Source organism: Dicentrarchus labrax, unplaced genomic scaffold, assembly GCF_905237075.1.
Source record: "Dicentrarchus labrax unplaced genomic scaffold, dlabrax2021, whole genome shotgun sequence".
NCBI classification, from domain to species: Eukaryota; Metazoa; Chordata; class Actinopteri; family Moronidae; genus Dicentrarchus; species Dicentrarchus labrax.
Genome location: NW_026136712.1, coordinates 1,174,331 through 1,191,125, shown reverse-complemented (window position 1 = coordinate 1,191,125; position 16,795 = coordinate 1,174,331). Strand labels below are relative to the sequence as shown.

The 16,795-nt window shown below is 41.8% G+C and overlaps 1 protein-coding gene across 3 annotated transcripts; it reads left to right on the top strand.

Moving 5' to 3' along the window:
• Nucleotides 1-478: 478 nt before the first annotated feature.
• LOC127373056 (NACHT, LRR and PYD domains-containing protein 3) lies at nt 479-16,485 on the top strand. Of its 3 annotated transcripts, none has more exons than XM_051417130.1 (13): nt 479-551; nt 666-768; nt 892-1,005; nt 1,871-1,981; nt 3,424-3,502; nt 3,629-3,857; nt 7,578-9,306; nt 9,473-9,646; nt 9,973-10,146; nt 10,237-10,410; nt 12,138-12,311; nt 12,644-12,690; nt 15,223-16,485. In XM_051417130.1, the coding sequence occupies exons 2-13, from the start codon at nt 680-682 to the stop codon at nt 15,780-15,782; spliced, it is 3,654 nt and encodes a 1,217-aa protein (XP_051273090.1). In that variant the 5' UTR covers nt 479-551; nt 666-679; the 3' UTR covers nt 15,783-16,485. The 3 variants fall into 3 exon arrangements, with proteins under 3 accessions (XP_051273090.1, XP_051273089.1, XP_051273091.1); XM_051417129.1 differs by having other exon boundaries at nt 7,578-9,372; XM_051417131.1 differs by lacking the exon at nt 1,871-1,981 and having other exon boundaries at nt 7,578-9,372.
• Nucleotides 16,486-16,795: the final 310 nt, after the last annotated feature.

Here is a 16,795-nt window from a genome sequence, read left to right as displayed (position 1 = left end):
GGTGCAAAACAGTTTCTGGGTGGTCTTCACAAAAAGAACAGTTTGTACTGATGTCTCTTTTAAATTTAACCATGTAGTGATTAGCAGGGTAAAATCTGTGAATTATTCTGAACCACACTTCTTTCACCTTGTTTACTCTCAGGTATCTGTGAGGAATCATCCAAACTTTTTCCAGTCAATGTCGTTTACAAATCGGTTCCAATAAAACATCACATTTGGAATAGATATAATTTCTCTCTGAAACAAGGCACGAATGTTCTTATTATTTCGAGGAAGTTTAGAAAAACAGATTTTTCCAACAGGTGCGGGGGTGACTCGGCACATAGTAATTGAAGTAAGCTATCCAAAACAGTTGAAAGTGATGCACCCCCAATTCTTATTTGTTAGTTGATATCGATATTTGTTTAAGGAAATCGATGCCAAATGAGTAGCGCGTGAGTATCGATATATCGATACCGCAGGATTGATACGCCCAACCCTAAGACTGTGTTCTACTTTCAGTTTCATTTACAGGCGCAGCGTCGCTGGTGTTAGCTCATGAACATAAACAGGTACAGTAAAGTTATATCAGTCCCAAATATCTGTTATTAGTTTCCTTGATAATCGAAGTATATCAATCCGTGGTAGTGAACTATTTACATTATCATGATGATGCATTTGTGAAGGTGTTCAGGCTGCCATGGATCAGAGTAACGACGGAGAGGAGGGAGGCCTCCCCACTAAACCCACTCTGAGTGGGGAACAAGGCTGCCAGGCTGAGGCTTTGAGGTGAGATCCATACAGAAACATCACTGCACCGTCCGTCATAGTTGTGACCTAAAGCTGTGTGTGTGTGTGTGTGTGTGTGTGTGTGTGTGTGTGTGTGTGTGTGTGTGTGTGTGTGTGTTGAAGCCAAGAGCAGCATCAGAGAGCAGAATCTCCGGAACCCCGTGCTGTGTCCATGAAGAGCCACCACTCTATGGGAGTCCCCATTTCATTCACTAAACAGCAGACTGCTGAAGCACAGTAAGCCATGTTTCAGAGCATTTTAAGGACTAAATCCAGCAGGGTGTGCAAATGTTATTTAGTCTCCACCCATACCGGCAACAAAAAAAAGAAGAAAAAAATGAGTACTCTTAAAGTGAACATGCATAGTAAGTCAAGGGACAGCTTTTTTCTCAATTGACCTTCTCTTTGATGTGTACCGGGTTATACTGATGGTATCTGGAATGATTTTATAATACATAAATCCATCTTTCCTGGTTTCTAACTGTAACAGTTTAGCATTCAACACTGATTCATGCTAATGTATATGAACAGGGGACAATATTACATACATAAATACATTAGACATAATGAAACAGATGAATAAATAGAGTCAAATATATGAATGAACCAATAAATTGTAAAATAAAAAGTCATTTTTATTTAATGTAGACATTATTGTCTTTTAAAAAGACTGGTTTTCATTTCTAAAGGTATTGTCACAGGGGCACTTTTTTAAATTTCATAGTGGGTCATTTCCTAACAGCAGTGCTGTCACCTGTCACCCCTAACTTGTTTAGCCCACATTCCTCCAGTCCACCAGTTATTTCCCAATTTCTTGTTTTGTAATGTCGTCTTTATTTATTTAGTATTGGCTCATGGCTCCAGGGTTGAATCCAAGATGAAGCCACAATACCTTCGACATCATCAAACTTTGTCTTTTGTTTTCGTTTTTATGTGAGAGACATGGTGGCAGAAATTACATGTTGTATGTTTATTTGTTTTTTCAAGCTATGGCACTCGGAGTGGAAGAGTAACCATAAACTAGATGGATACAACTGATTTAATTAATTTTACTATATTAGTGCCAATGTAATGTATATAGTACATGCTTTATTTCTGCCAGGATGCAGCAAAGATCAGACTCCCCTGTACCAAGCTGTGTGTCCTTGAAGAGCAACTGGTCTATGGAGACTCCTTTAAATTTCAAAGAGGACCGCCATTGTGTTGATACAAAGTAAGGATTTAAAACTCATACACACCCACACACTACTGGAAGTCACTGCACCTACAGCAGTACAACCAGTTTTGCTGGAGTTGCTGGGGCTTAAATACGCTGGCCCGGACACACCAACCCGATTATCGGCTGTCGTCGGACAGTCGGGCGAGGTCGGTGACTCGAGTCGGTTTGATGTGCCGTCGTCAGTCGGAGTCGGCGTTCATTTTGGCTGATTCGACATGTAGAATCGGCCAGTGGCCGTTGGCCTCTATGACCAATCTGATTGGTGGAGTGCTAGCCCTTGACTAGCAAATCAGTCAGTGCCCGAGAAAACCGGCAGTGACGATGGTAAACATACTACGCCAACGCCAGTTTCTTGTTATTATTAGCCATCGTATTTTCCGTTCAGCGAGTAATGACAATAACGATCCTTCTTGACTACTATCAACACTCACTGATGAAAACAATGACTGACGACAGCGTGCTCTGGGTTTACTAGGTCTAGAGTGATCCGTCATTACCAGTTTTCATTTTTCTTGGGCAACAACACAGATTAGCGCCGCCTGCTGTTATGGGGACGTATTACTTTTTTTGAAGTGACTCGGGAGACAGGAGCCAACTGATCAGTCCGACTGCTTTTCTGCCGACGGTCGGCCGTCGGGTTGGTGTGTCCTGGCCTTTAAGGGCACTCCAGCAGTTGCTAATGAAGTGCGCCTGCAAAGCTAGTCTAACAGTCAGCATGTATATCCTTTCATTCATAGTGGTGTACTTTAGCCATCACAAATGTGTTGCCCTGCTCTCCACTCCCTGTTTTGCTGGGCTTGGTTTTTCCAAGTGTGAACCTATCGTGACATCACCTGTTGGAGTACCGTTTTGAAGCCTTGAGTTCGGCATTATGGTTGTTGCCATGGTCCCAGGGTCCATGTCAAGCTAACATGTCAACAAGAGCGCAAAATTTTAGTGATGGAAAAACTAGCATGACAAGTCTTCCTTTTGCACACACCCCAACTTTATCCCCTGCAGTTTTTGGTCAAATACCAGTCATGTTTGGAATCAATCAATCAATGTTTGGAAATACCCCTGACTGAGAATGACTTGTAAATCACAAGGTAGCCACGCCCTAAAGCATGCTTTATCATCTATATTACTCTAATTTACTAAATGAACATCATGCTGTATGGAAGAAGACTTGAAACTAGAGATTAAGACCATAAACTCATTAGGAAACTGTTTACTGAGCTAATCAATCAAGTGAGAAGTAGCATCATTTTGCCATTACATTAAATGCAACTGGACTTCTTTTTGCAGCCCATGGAGCTGCCTCCTGTTGGCCACTAAAAATAATGCAGGTTTTAGATACTACTGCATTGGCTTCACTTCACTTCTCGCGTGTGTGTGTGTGTGTGTGTGTGTGTGTGTGTGTGTGTGTGTGTGTGTGTGTGTGTGTGTGTTGTTCGCAGAGTCCACCAGCACACATCAGAGGTCCCCTGCGGTCAGTCTGGCCAGCAACACCAAACAGATCTGGACTATATATTTATGGTGCGCAAATCTAATTTTTTATAACTAACATTAGCAACCTCAGAGCAAATGCCACCTGTTCTGTATGATCAGTGACAGTGATCTAGGATCTGTGTATTACATATGAATCTGATGCTTGTGTTGCAGCTGCTTGAAGAAAACATAGTCACTTTTGTGAAGAACGAGTTGAAGAGGTGTCAGAGGATTCTCAGGACAGACCACCCAGAATGCTCAGAGAAGTGGAGAGAGGATGAGGCTGCTGTGGGCAGTGAGGAAAAAGAGCAGATGAAGAGCAGCAGGGAGGCCTTTGTGAAGATCACACAACACTTTCTCAGGAGAATGAAGAAGGAGGACCTGGCTGACTGTCTGCAGTGGAGTAAGAGCATTTTCCAATAAAGCCAAGCTCAGTCTGCCATTGGTGCACACTGTTTCTAGGACAGTCCACGTGGTTTGCATTTGTATTGTTGTCCAGACCATGTGAATTGTTATGGGGAAGGCGCTGTAGACCAATAGAGTAGAGCTTCAACATTATTGCAAAGGGAATTGGTAAAAAAATAGACACAGGAGGGGTCCATACACGCAGCAGGCAGAGAGGTGGGACATCACAGTGACGTTATCTATCCTTAAATGGCTTATTTAATCCTTAGGGATGACTCCTTTAATGCTCAAGTTCAGGGTTGTGGCTAACTTTGGGGTCAACCTCTGTCACTATACTCAGGTGCTGGCAAACAAAACTCAGGAACTCTCGTGAGCTATAGCTCAGACTGTACATTCACTGTTACATTAACTGTTTACTACTAACCTCACTTTGCTCTGACATCAAGCTTACCTGCTTGTCTTGACCTCAGACACACCGCCTCTGTCTGTCCTGCACACTCCCCACACACTGCACCAAACACACCCAATTAAGCTGTGCTACTCTGCTATTAACACACAGCTTTGTTTTGTCCTGTATTGGGTTGACTTAAAGGTCTCATTTAGTAGAATCTATTGTTAGAAATGGAATATAAAATTCATAGGTATGTTTTCATTAGTGTATGATCACAAAGAGTCCACAATGTTGAACCGCCATGTTTCTATTGTAGCCCAGAACGGACAAACAAACAAACACGTTTTTGGGGGAGTTTCACTGTAGTTCGTCCTACACACTTCACAGCCTGTTCTCATTCCCAGGTTGTCAAATACAGATGTGAGCAGAGTTAATTACAACTTCACAGCATGATACCTCTAAAACCTACAATCTGGTGCTTTAAGATCCAGAATGGCAAAATGCATCATCTTCACTTTCAAAAGTGTTTAAATGGATGGCATGCCTTTGATGAGTTTCTGTCCAGACACCAGTTCTAGATAGTGCCTTTCATGTTTTTTGTCAGTTTCACACTGCAGGTTCTCAGAGTATGGTATGTGTACCACTGGTGGTATGCGAGCTGCCTCTAGTGGTACGCGATGGAATCTTTGAAATATTTTTGGTCGATTTTATAAATTAATTAAAAAACATATCATCAAAATACTAAGTGCTTAACCTATGAGATCGTTTCCCGATCTTCCTGTAATATTTTGTTTCAACATCACCCTACGTAGTCACGTTCATGAATGTAGCGCACAAATACATCCATGATTAGTTAGGAGCTAAAATGTGATGGTAAAATAGTAAGCAGAGGTAAAATTAACACAGTTCAAAAACATTGCAATCTTGGCTCCAAACAGGAACTATTTGGTTCAGTCAACAATAAATAATCTTATTGGAACTCCTGTGTGAACTGTCTATAGCTAAACAGCGTCGGTCTACGCTACTGTATTTTAACGTCAGTTCTAATGATGGTACTTGGACACTCTGATATTTTCTGAGGTGGTATGTGGTGCTTGGTTGAGGCAAGCAGTATTCAGTTGGTTCCAATCTGCAACTTCACAGCTTAAAATCCTACACAATGGATCTTTAAGCCAAAGTTTGCCTACACAACTGACATGACATCTTTCTGTACCAGCTCTTTTGCCCCCAGCTGTATTTCTGCAACATTTTCGTATTTTTGTCTCTCAAAGTCATGTTGGTCAGCATGGTTAATTGCACTGCTTAAAACTGCAATGCTAACTCAGCAACTGGATTTATTTCACAATCCACACAGCAAACTCTGGTTGTGTATTTAAGCATACAGAGTCAGATATGTTTGTTGTCCTTACTGGTTGGTGGCAGCCTCTAAAACTCTTTCGGTTAGAGAGGTTTTTTTGTTACTTTCCAATTATACTGAACAAAATTATGAATGCAACACTTTTGTTTTTGCCCCCATTCATCATGAGCTGAACTCGAAGATCTGAGACTTTCTCTATGTACACAAAAGGCCTATTTCTCTCAAATATTGTTCACAAATCTGTCAAAATCTGCGTCAGTGAGCACTTCTCCTTTGCCGAGATAATCCATCCACCTCACAGGTGTGGCATATCAAGATGCTGATCAGACAGCATGGGTATTGCACAGGTGTGCCTTAGGCTGGCCACAATGAAAGGCCACTCGAAAATGTGCAGTTCCATCACACAGCACAATGCCACAGATGTTGCAAGTTTTGAGGGAGCGTGCAATGGCATGCTGACTCAAGGAATGTCCAGCAGAGCTGTTGCCCGTGAATTGAATGTTAATTTCTCTACCATAAGCCGTCTCCAAAGGCATTTCAGAGAATTTGGCAGTACATCCAACCGGCCTCACAACCGCAGACCACGTGTAACCACACCAGCCCAGGACCTCCACATCCAGCAAGCCACCCGGACAGCTGCTGCAACAATCGGGTTGCATAACCAAAGAATTTCTGCACAAACTGTCAGGAACCATGCTCGACGTCCTCATCGGGGTCTCGACCTGACTGCAGTTTGTTGTTGTAACCGACTTGAGTGGGCAGATGCTCACATTCGATGGCGTCTGGCACTTTGGAGAGGTGTTCTTTTCACGGATGAATCCCGGTTTTCACTGTACAGGGCAGATGGCAGACAGTGTGTATGGCGTCGTGTGGGTGAGTGGTTTGCTGATGTCAATGTTGTGGATCGAGTGGCCCATGGTGGCAGTGGGGTTATGGTATGGGCAGGTGTGTGTTATAGACAACGAACACAGTTGCATTTTATTGATGGCATTTTGAATGCACAGAGATACCGTGACGAGATCCTGAGGCCCATTGTTTTGCCATTCATCCACGACCATCACCTCATGTTGCAGCATGATAATGCACGGCCCCATGTTGCAAGGATCTGTACACAATTCCTGGAAGCTGAAAACATCCCAGTTCTTGCATGGCCAGCATACTCACCGGACATGTCACCCATTGAGCGTGATTGGGATGCTCTGGATCGGCGTATACGACAGCGTGTTCCAGGTCCTGCCAATATCCAGCAACTTCGCACAACCATTGAAGAGGAGTGGACCAACATTCCACAGGCCACAATCAACAATCTGATCAACTCTATGTGAAGGAGATGTGTTGCACTGCGTGAGGCAAATGGTGGTCACACCAGATACTGACCGGCTTTCCAGACCACGCCGGACCCCCCCAATACAGTGAAACTGCACATTTTCAAGTGGCCTTTTATTGTGGCCAGTCTAAGGCACACCTGTGCAATACCCATGCCTTCTGATCAGCATTTTGATATGCCACACCTGTGAGGTGGATGGATTATCTCGGCAAAGGAGAAGTTCTCACTAACACAGATTTTGACAGATTTGTGAACAATATTTGAGAGAAATAGGCCTTTTGTGTACATAGAGAAAGTCTTAGATCTTTGAGTTCAGCTCATGATGAATGGGGGCAAAAACGAAAGTGTTGCGTTTATAATTTTGTTCAGTGTAATTGCGCCATTGTTGGAATGGCAAGTAAAATTCTTAACATCTGGGGATGCCCCGTGTTCTTGCAAAGGCGACCCAGGTTTGGCTCTGTCCCCCAGCCTTTTTCTGACAGCTTGAGCTCAACCAAGCCAACAAAAATCTACTTGTAACATCCTGTGGTAGTGAAGAAATTAAAATCTGCTGCCTGTGTATATAAGCAACTATAAAAGCCTCATATTTCACCTTTTTATTTCTACATTACACTCTAGTCTCATTCTTTGCTTCCTCCAACAGGAACTAGTGCTGCTATGTGCCAGTATAAACTCAAATCTAATTTTAAGAAGAAATTCCAATGCTTGTTTGAGGGGATTTCTAGAACAGGAACCCCAACACCCCTGAATCAGATCTACACAGAGCTCTACATCACAGAGGGAGGGAGTGGAGTGGTTAATGAACATGAGGTCAGACAGATTGAAACAGCATCCAGGAGACCAGACAGACTGGACACAACAATCAAATGTAAAGACATATTACAACCTCTAGCTGAAAGAGATGAACCAATCAGAACAGTGATGACAAATGGAGTGGCTGGCATTGGGAAAACTGTCTTAACACAAAAGTTCACTCTGGACTGGGCCGAAGACAAAGCCAACCAGGACATACAGTTCACATTTCCATTCACTTTCAGAGAGCTAAATGTGCTGAAAGAGAAAAAGTACAGCTTGGTGGAACTTGTTCATCACTTCTTTACTGAAACCAAAGAAGCAGGAATCTGCAGGTTTGAACAGTTCCACGTTGTGTTCATCTTTGATGGTCTGGATGAGTGTCGACTTCCTCTGGACTTCAACAGCAATGATATCCTAACTGAGGTTACAGAGTCCACCTCAGTGGATGTGCTGCTGACAAACCTCATCAGGGGGAAACTGCTTCCCTCTGCTCGCATCTGGATAACCTCACGACCTGCAGCAGCCAATCAGATCCCTCCTGAGTATGTAGACATGGTGACAGAGGTCAGAGGGTTCACTGACTCACAGAAGGAGGAGTACTTCCGGAAGAGGTTCAGAGATGAGGAGCAGGCCAGCAGAATTATCTCCCACATCAGGACATCACAAAGCCTCCACATCATGTGCCACATCCCGGTCTTCTGCTGGATCACTGCTACAGTTCTGGATAACATGCTTAAAACCAGAGAAGGAGGAGAGCTGCCCAAGACCCTGACTGAGATGTACATCCACTTCCTGGTGGTTCAGTCCAAACTGAAGAACATCAAGTATGATGGAGGAGCTGAGACAGATCCACACTGGACTAAAAAGAGCAGGAAGATGATTGAGTCTCTGGGAAAACTGGCTTTTGAGCAGCTGCAGAAAGGCAACCTGATCTTCTATGAATCAGACCTAACAGAGTGTGGCATCAATATCAGAGCAGCCTCAGTGTACTCAGGAGTGTTCACACAGATCTTTAAAGAGGAGAGAGGGCTGTACCGGGACAAGGTCTTCTGCTTCGTCCATCTGAGTGTTCAGGAGTTTCTTGCTGCTCTTCATATCCATTTGACATTCTTCAACTCTGGTGGCAATCTGTTGGCAGAAGAACAGACAACCACTCGGAGGTCTAGGCCAGTAAAGGCCAAATCTGCAGTAAAATTCTTCTACCAGAATGCTGTGGACAAGGCCTTACAGAGTCCAAATGGATACCTGGACTTGGTCCTGCGCTTCCTCCTGGGTTTGTCAGTGCAGACCAATCAGACTCTCCTACAAGGTCTGCTGTCACAGAAAAGCTTGCAGACTAACCTGGAAACAGTCCAATACATCAAGGGGAACATCGGGGAGAATCTCTCTCCAGAGAGAAGCATTAACCTGTTCCACTGTCTGAATGAGCTGAATGACTGTTCTTTAGTGGAGGAGATCCAACAGTACCTGAGTTCAGGAACTCTCTCAACAGATAAACTCTCTCCTGCTCAGTGGTCAGCTCTGGTCTTCATTCTACTGTCTTCAGACAAAGATCTGGATGTGTTTGACTTGAGGAGGTACTCTGCTTCAGAGGAAGGTCTTCTGTGGCTGCTGCCAGTGGTCAAAGCTTCCAGTACATCTCTGTACGTTCATACATAACAACATAAATTAAATTAACCTTAAATACATTACTGTAAAACAAGAAAGGAAATAACTTGTTGCTTTTTCCCCTCACTTCTTCAGGCTGAGTGGCTGTAACCTATCAAATAGATGCTGTAAAGCTCTGGCCTCAGTTCTCAGTAGCCAGTCCTCTAGTCTGATCAAGCTGGACCTGAGTTACAACGGCCTGCAGGATTTAGGAGTGAAGCTGCTGTCTGTTGACCTTAGAAGTCCATACTGTAAACTGGAAGCTCTCAGGTTAGAAATCTTAAATGATCTGATGACTTACTGTACCGTAGAGCCGCACAGTCAAAACACTTACTTTATCATGTGCTGAAGTTGCTGTAGTTGCTATAAATAGTCAATAACTTTTTGTGTCTCTGATTAAAATAGAGTAATAACTCTAACTTTCAAATCTTACTTTGTGATTTGAATACCAATGTAAAAAAAACAAAGAAACATTTCAGGACAGTTTAGTTTGGTCATTCAGAGTTTCCTTGATCAGACACTCAGCATTAAAAGTGACCACCCATCTTATGTGTTATATAAATGATCCTTTTTTTCTCTCAACATTGCTTCCTCAGGCTAAATGGCTGTAAGCTGTCATGGAGAAGCTGTAAAGTTCTCTCCTTAGTTCTGAGCTCCCAGTCCTCTAGTCTGAGAGAGCTGGACCTGAGTAACAACAACCTGCAGGATTCAGGAGTGATGCATCTCTTCACTGGCCTTGCGAGTCCACACTGTGAACTAGAAATGCTCAGGTTAGGTCATGTTACCCATGATATATTTGAAGCATACTTTGGGCCCTGAGTTACATTGACCTTAGTTATTTATTCATTATTTTTCTTCAGGCTGAATGGCTGTAACCTGTTAAATGAAAGCTGTAAAGCTCTGGCCTCACTTCTCAGCAGCCAGTCCTCTAGTCTGAGAGTGCTGGACCTGAGTAACAATGACCTGCAGGATTCAGCAGTGAGCCTGCTGTCTGTTGGACTTCAGAGTCCACATTGCACCCTGGAAACTCTCAGGTTAGATCGGCTTGATGATGCTTTTTTGCACCAAAATATCGTAACTATCGTAACATTTTATGTTAACTATTTACTTCAGTCTGTTCAGATAATTGTATCATTTGTGGTCACAACTTTCCTACATTGGTTAAACATACTACAAGGAGTTATTAACTGGTTATGAAACAGTCTTGTTTTAATACTGGTGCCTTTATTACCTACATAAACAAACAAGACAAGGAAGAGAAAATTGTCTATTTCTATATATATTTTATATAGGGATGCTCGATATTGGCTTTTCTGCCGATATCTGATATTCCCATATTGTCCAACTCTCAATTTCCGATACCGATATCACCCGATACCGATATATGCAGGCTTTTTACACCAAAACTGTTAGGTAACAACATAACATATCTCCTATTGTGGAATTAACACATTATGCCTCATTTTATTGTGATGCCCCACTGGATGCATACATAAATGCAACATGGCTTTCCAAATGTAAACACTGTCTGTGCACAATAAGAGAACAACTTCAACTTTCATTGTATTAATACTGAAAAGAGCGCTGATGCTAATTGCTAAGCGCTAGCTTTGGTTAATGTGTTTAATTGTATTATGTACCTGAAGGAGTTCTAAAGTAAATTCTAACCAATTGTTAGTTTGGTTAAGGAACAGCTCATAGCAGGGTCAAATATTTAAGGTGCATTGCACTTATTTTGTGTTAATATTAAAATCATTCAGCTTTAAATTGTTTGCTTGTTAGCCACGGTTAGCAACCAACCAGTCTAGTGTGTAGTTGTTGTTGTTATACGCCATCTAGCGCACGCCGGTAAACGTCCCATGCTGTGTTCATGCAGGCTCGGAAATGCTGAAGCCTACAGAACAAACATCGGTTATAAAAACCCGATTCCGATAATTCCCGATATTAAATTTTTAAGTGAATATCGGCCGATAATATCGGAGGGCCGATATTATAGGACATTCCTAATTTATATAATATTTTTAATACCTGCCATGAAAGTTCCTTGTAGGGGATTGAAGAAACATAGGCAAAATTTTCCACAATCCAACAACTTTCAAAATATTATTACAGGTGATATTTTTGTTTTCTGTCACTGATATTCTCAGCACCAGTGGGAAGCTTACAATTCATATAGTTAGCTAAGAACGGAACTGAAAGCTTTTCTCGATGGAAGATATGTTTTCGCTCTTATCCTGAGTCCGACCGGTAAGTCGGGTGTTTGACTACATTAAATGGTTCAGTTAACTGATTGGTTGAAGTTTGCCTGTGATTAGACAGTGATAGACAGATAGTTCATTCAATCACCTGAAAAGTGCCCTTTTGCAATACGGTGGCTCAGTGGTTAGCGCGGTCACCTCAGTGGCTTTTCCATGTGTAGTTTGCACGTTCTCCCTGTGTTTGCGTGGGTTTCCTCCAGGTGCTCCATCAAAACATATAGGTTAGGTTAATTCTCCAGTCAGTGCCCATTATGAATTTCATTCATAATATAATAAATACAGGCATAGTTCATGCACATTTTTGTTTTTTCTGAATTGTGTGAAATGGCTACAAAAATGTTGTTGTTGTTCTGATGAAGGATTTGTGCAATCGAGAAATATGATTCTCTGCTTCACTTATGCTCGAAGGGGGTCTTGCCCAGGGTGTCGTTCAAGATAGAACCGCCACTGCTTATGATTTCCTTATCTGACTGGTATCGTCTTTTGGTTGTGGATGTTTGTAGTCTGTCAGGTTGTATGCTCACAGAAGAGGGCTGTGCTTCCCTGGCCTCAGCGCTGAGATCCAACCCCTCTCACCTGAGAGATCTGGATCTGAGCTACAATCATCCAGGAGACTCAGGAGTAAAGGGGTTGTCTGCTGGACTGGAGGATCCACACTGGAGGCTGGACACTGTCAGGTAGGGAGAAAGGGAGTGCTGCCAGCTACAGCCAATGTCTGGTACAGGTGCTAGACCTGAGAACTATTTTCTCAGTCATACTGTCAACTTGTGTTTTATAGATACATTTAGGTATGAGAAATACGCATTACTGTACTGTAGTGCAGGAGAGGTCAAAAGCTATTTGCTTTTATAAAGAACTGCCTTAGAAATTCAAATGAAAAAAATCATTTATAGTACAGGTATTGGAAATAAGCCAAACAAAAAAGTGTGTATGAAAACAATTTACTATCCATATTTCTTCCATTAACAAAACAGATTATGCTGTTTTGACTCCATTAATCTCCTTCCAGGTTGGGCCATCTTGGAGTCCAATGGTTGAAACCAGGGCTGAGGAAGTGTAAGTGTTTTTAGTTTTATTTATGAAAGCAAACCTGAATATTTTCAACTATTTAGACAGAAACTCATCAAAGGCATGCCATCCATTTAAACTCTTTTGAAAGTGAATATGATCAACTGCATTATGTAATTCTGGATCTTAAAGGACTAGTTTGTAGGTTTTAGTGGTATCTTGTGGTGAAGTTGTAGATTGTAACTAACTGAAAACTGCTTGCTTGCATCAAGTTGGGAATGACAACAGGCTGTGAAGTGTGTAGGATGACACTGTCTGTTCTGGGATACTGGGATACAACAAACTATAGTTGTTCAACATAGAGGTGGGCGATATATATCGTTTGCGATAATATCGTCATTGTTGTTTTGACGATGTGCAAATTTCCACTATCGAGTATTTAAATTACTTCGACAAAAACAATGAAACGCCCGCGGAAACTCCTCACATCCATTAATACACGGTGCAGCAACGCTCTCTACAGCATGGCAGGATTCAGTCACACAACTAGTGGGCTGACCTCTCGCTAGCATCCTCCTTGCAAACAGTTTAGCAGCGTGTTGTGATGATAGAGAGAAAATGCAAACACCTCCAGTCCCTGAAGCTACCGGTACTTCAGATGATTTAGTGCCGAGACGTGGGTCCTATGGGCTTCAGCGTTCAGAGCGCTAAGCGCCTTCAGCGGTAAAAAGATGTCAGCAGAGACGTTTTTTTTTAGCGCAGCGCTCAGAGCACTTCAAGTTGAAATCTGTTCAACTTTTAACACCGCTGGGCGCTCGGAAAATGAGTTTTTGAGCGCTCTCAGCGCTGTAAATGCGTTTGGTGGACACAAGTCCAGCTCAGACAATTCTAATCACATTTTGAAGGATATCGACTGATTATCGTTATCGCCAAAATCCCAAAAAATATTGAGATATTATTTTTTGCCCATATCGCCCACCCCTAGTTCAACATGGTGGGTTTTTATTTATGGTTTATTTGACAGGGACAGACACAGTAAACACAGACAGACTGAAAGTAGCTGTCCGAAGCAAGCATCATAGAGTTTGTGCAGATGCCAATTCGGAAAACGAAAAAAAAGACACCGTTTTTTGGAAATGGTAACATCGCCATGTAAACTGTCAAAACGCATTTGCTGTGAAAACGATGACCACATGGCCCCACTTCGCGCATGAGTATTATATTTTCAGTCAACACTGAGTAACAACAACACTTCATCATCCATCCAGATAAAATCATCTGTTTTCAGCATCCATTCACCATCTTCTCTTCCTCTTTATATTCACCACACTTTAGAGGAAAGCGTTTGCATGCTGGCCTGCGGTGTTCTTCTGTTGTGTTGAGTTGCAAAGTTACACCGCCACCTACTGGCCTGGCATGCATACTACAACGTTTTCACAGATCTGTGTGCACGAGGATCGTTTTCCCAACATGTTTGTATGAATGTAGAACTTTTTAAAAACATGTGTTTTTAGCAAAAGTAACACATTTCAAGTAATCAGTTCACAAGTTCCAGGACTTTGGTCCTCTGACAGAAAAAGCTGTCTGAGCAAAATATATTTTACAGAATGGAACCATCCATTTGAAGTTGCTCTGGTGGGTCTGCTGGTGGATTTTAACAGGACATGTTCATTTTGAGCATTCCTGGACCTCTGTTACAGATACTGCAGGTGGTTGCTGGGTTATTAACCTTACAAAATATTCTAATATCAGCTGATTTTGTACTGAACTAAACAGTTCAAACCATCAACAGACTGAACAGTCAAAGGCAGCGCTGTAACCTGACAGTGTTATGAATGGTAACTGTTACTGATTTACATACTGAAAAGCATTTGAATGGTCATGTGCTAACCTTGAAAAATGATGTACATTATCAGCGAATCAGCTAAGTGATTTGTAATTTCGACCTCTTCCTCTACTCTGTTTAATTTCTTCTATATGTAGAAGAAATCTGTTAAAAAGCAAGACAGATAGCTCACCTGGTAGAGCTGGTGCCCCATGTACCAAGGCAGTCCTTGCTGCAGTGGCCTAGGGTTCGAATCTGACCTGTTGCCCTTTGCTGCATGTCAGTCCCTCTCTCCCACAAGTGCACACACAGCAAGTTAATTTACACTGTAAAAAATGTCTGTAAATTTTACGTTGAAAAACTGTCAAACCATGACAGTAAAAGACCATAAACTCTCAGTAGGTAAATTTGTAAAACACTTGGATATCTCATGGCAAAAACTGGAATTTATATCGAATAAAGTTATTTTTTAGTATTACAGACTGTAAATTGCACAGAAAATCACTGTCATATGATTTATATGGTAAATTCATATGGCAAAACTGTTTATATGGTAAAATATAGATTAAAATTTAACAATACTAATATCCTTTTACTGTAGTAGTAAAAAGAGCTCTACCGTTATTATTATGGTAAACTTGTGGCAACCACAGCTGCTAGTTTTTTACCATAAAAATACATACAATACAATACATTTGTTTTTTTTTACAGTGTAGTCAATAACTGCTGCTATAATACCCTTTTCTCTCCATCAGATGCCTGTGAACTCACATTGGACCCAGACACAGCACACAGGAAGCTGGTCCTGTTAGAGAACGACATGGTGACAGTTGAGGAGGAGCAGCAGCAATATCCTGATCATTCAGAGAGGTTCCAGTCCTGGTACCAGCTGCTGTGTAGAAATGCTCTTAATGCTCGGTGTTACTGGGAGGTCAGCTGGGCAGGGCTGGTGTCTGTAGGAGTGACTTACAAAAGAATCAAAAGGAGTGGATTCAGTGATGACAGCTGTATCGGAGGGAATGACAGGTCCTGGAGTCTGGACTGCTCTGCCGTTAGTTACTCTGTCTGGCACAATAACAGAGTCAAAATCATACGCAAACCTGCCCCCTCCACTGTCTGGAACACAGTGGCAGTATATGTGGACTGGCCAGCTGGTACTGTGTCCTTCTATAAAGTCTCCCATGACTCACTGAGCCACATCCACACCTTCCACTGCACCTTTACTGAACCCCTCTACCCAGCCTTTAGGATTCGGTCTGAGTTTACGTATGGGGTTGCCAGCTGGTTGTCTCTGGGACAGATGGATTATTATTAGATTATAGATGGACTATTTTCACTAAAGAGAAATGTATGTATGTGAAGAGAACATAGTCTCAGTTTTATGTTATGTTAAGGAATGGTCGTCTATGAGGGATGATATACTCCACTGCTCCAAAAGTCATCACATATACATAGTACAAGCTCAACATTGAAACATGTCACCCAGTGCAACAGTGAGGCTGATAAACAGTTTTTGTAATCGTTTTAGAAGAACAGTGGCACAGAGGGAGAGGACACATTGTTTTTAGATGCATTCATTGTTGATTTGAAATACATGAGATTTGTTGTTCAATAAGAAAAATACACAATATTGCAAGAATACGGCCATAATTTTGTATTGTTATAATGTGTAAGTGAATCTAATTAATTCCAATTCCACTAGTGTGTATACTCTTATATATGTGTTAAATACAGTGCATGCAGTAAGAATGTCTCTCATTCATTTGCAACCTTTTGAATTATGGTCGCAGATTTTCCCATCATTTAAGCACAATGAAGGTCTGTGCAGAGAACTGAACACAATGAAGCAGACAGTGAAGTGCTGCTTTATCACGACCGGCAGAGGGCGCTGAGCTGCAACTGAAAGAGTCAACTTTAGAAGAATCATAAACAGTGACTGAGCATTGACGAGAGTTACTCGGAGCAATACCAGAAGTACACTTTCTTTTAAGAATAAAAGCATTCCTTTTTAATAATAATTGCTTTTGCATATTCATACTTAAAACCCTATAAAAGAGGGAACGTGACATAATGTTTAATAAGTGGGCAATACGACTGACTGACACCAACAATTGTAATAAATGATTTTGTTATTATGCAGTCATTATGTTTGTAACAATGTAACTAATAGAGAGAAACACTATGGGTAACGCTGAATTTACATGTTCTTACTTTTATCACAGTATAAAGTTTTTATTTTTTGATCTTTGTGAAAGTTACTGTCGGTGTCTCGTCAGGCCATCTCGCTTTACCTACCTTGCTGACGATAATCTTTTATTTTGAAATATT

Coding starts and splice junctions, on each gene's coding strand:
- LOC127373056 (XM_051417129.1), top strand. CDS start 680: ATGGATCAGAGTAACGACGGAGAGGAGGGAGGCCTCCCCACTAAACCC. Junction 3,503..3,628: donor ATCTGGACTATATATTTATG/GTGCGCAAATCT, acceptor CTTGTGTTGCAG/CTGCTTGAAGAAAACATAGT. Junction 10,147..10,236: donor TGTGAACTAGAAATGCTCAG/GTTAGGTCATGT, acceptor ATTTTTCTTCAG/GCTGAATGGCTGTAACCTGT.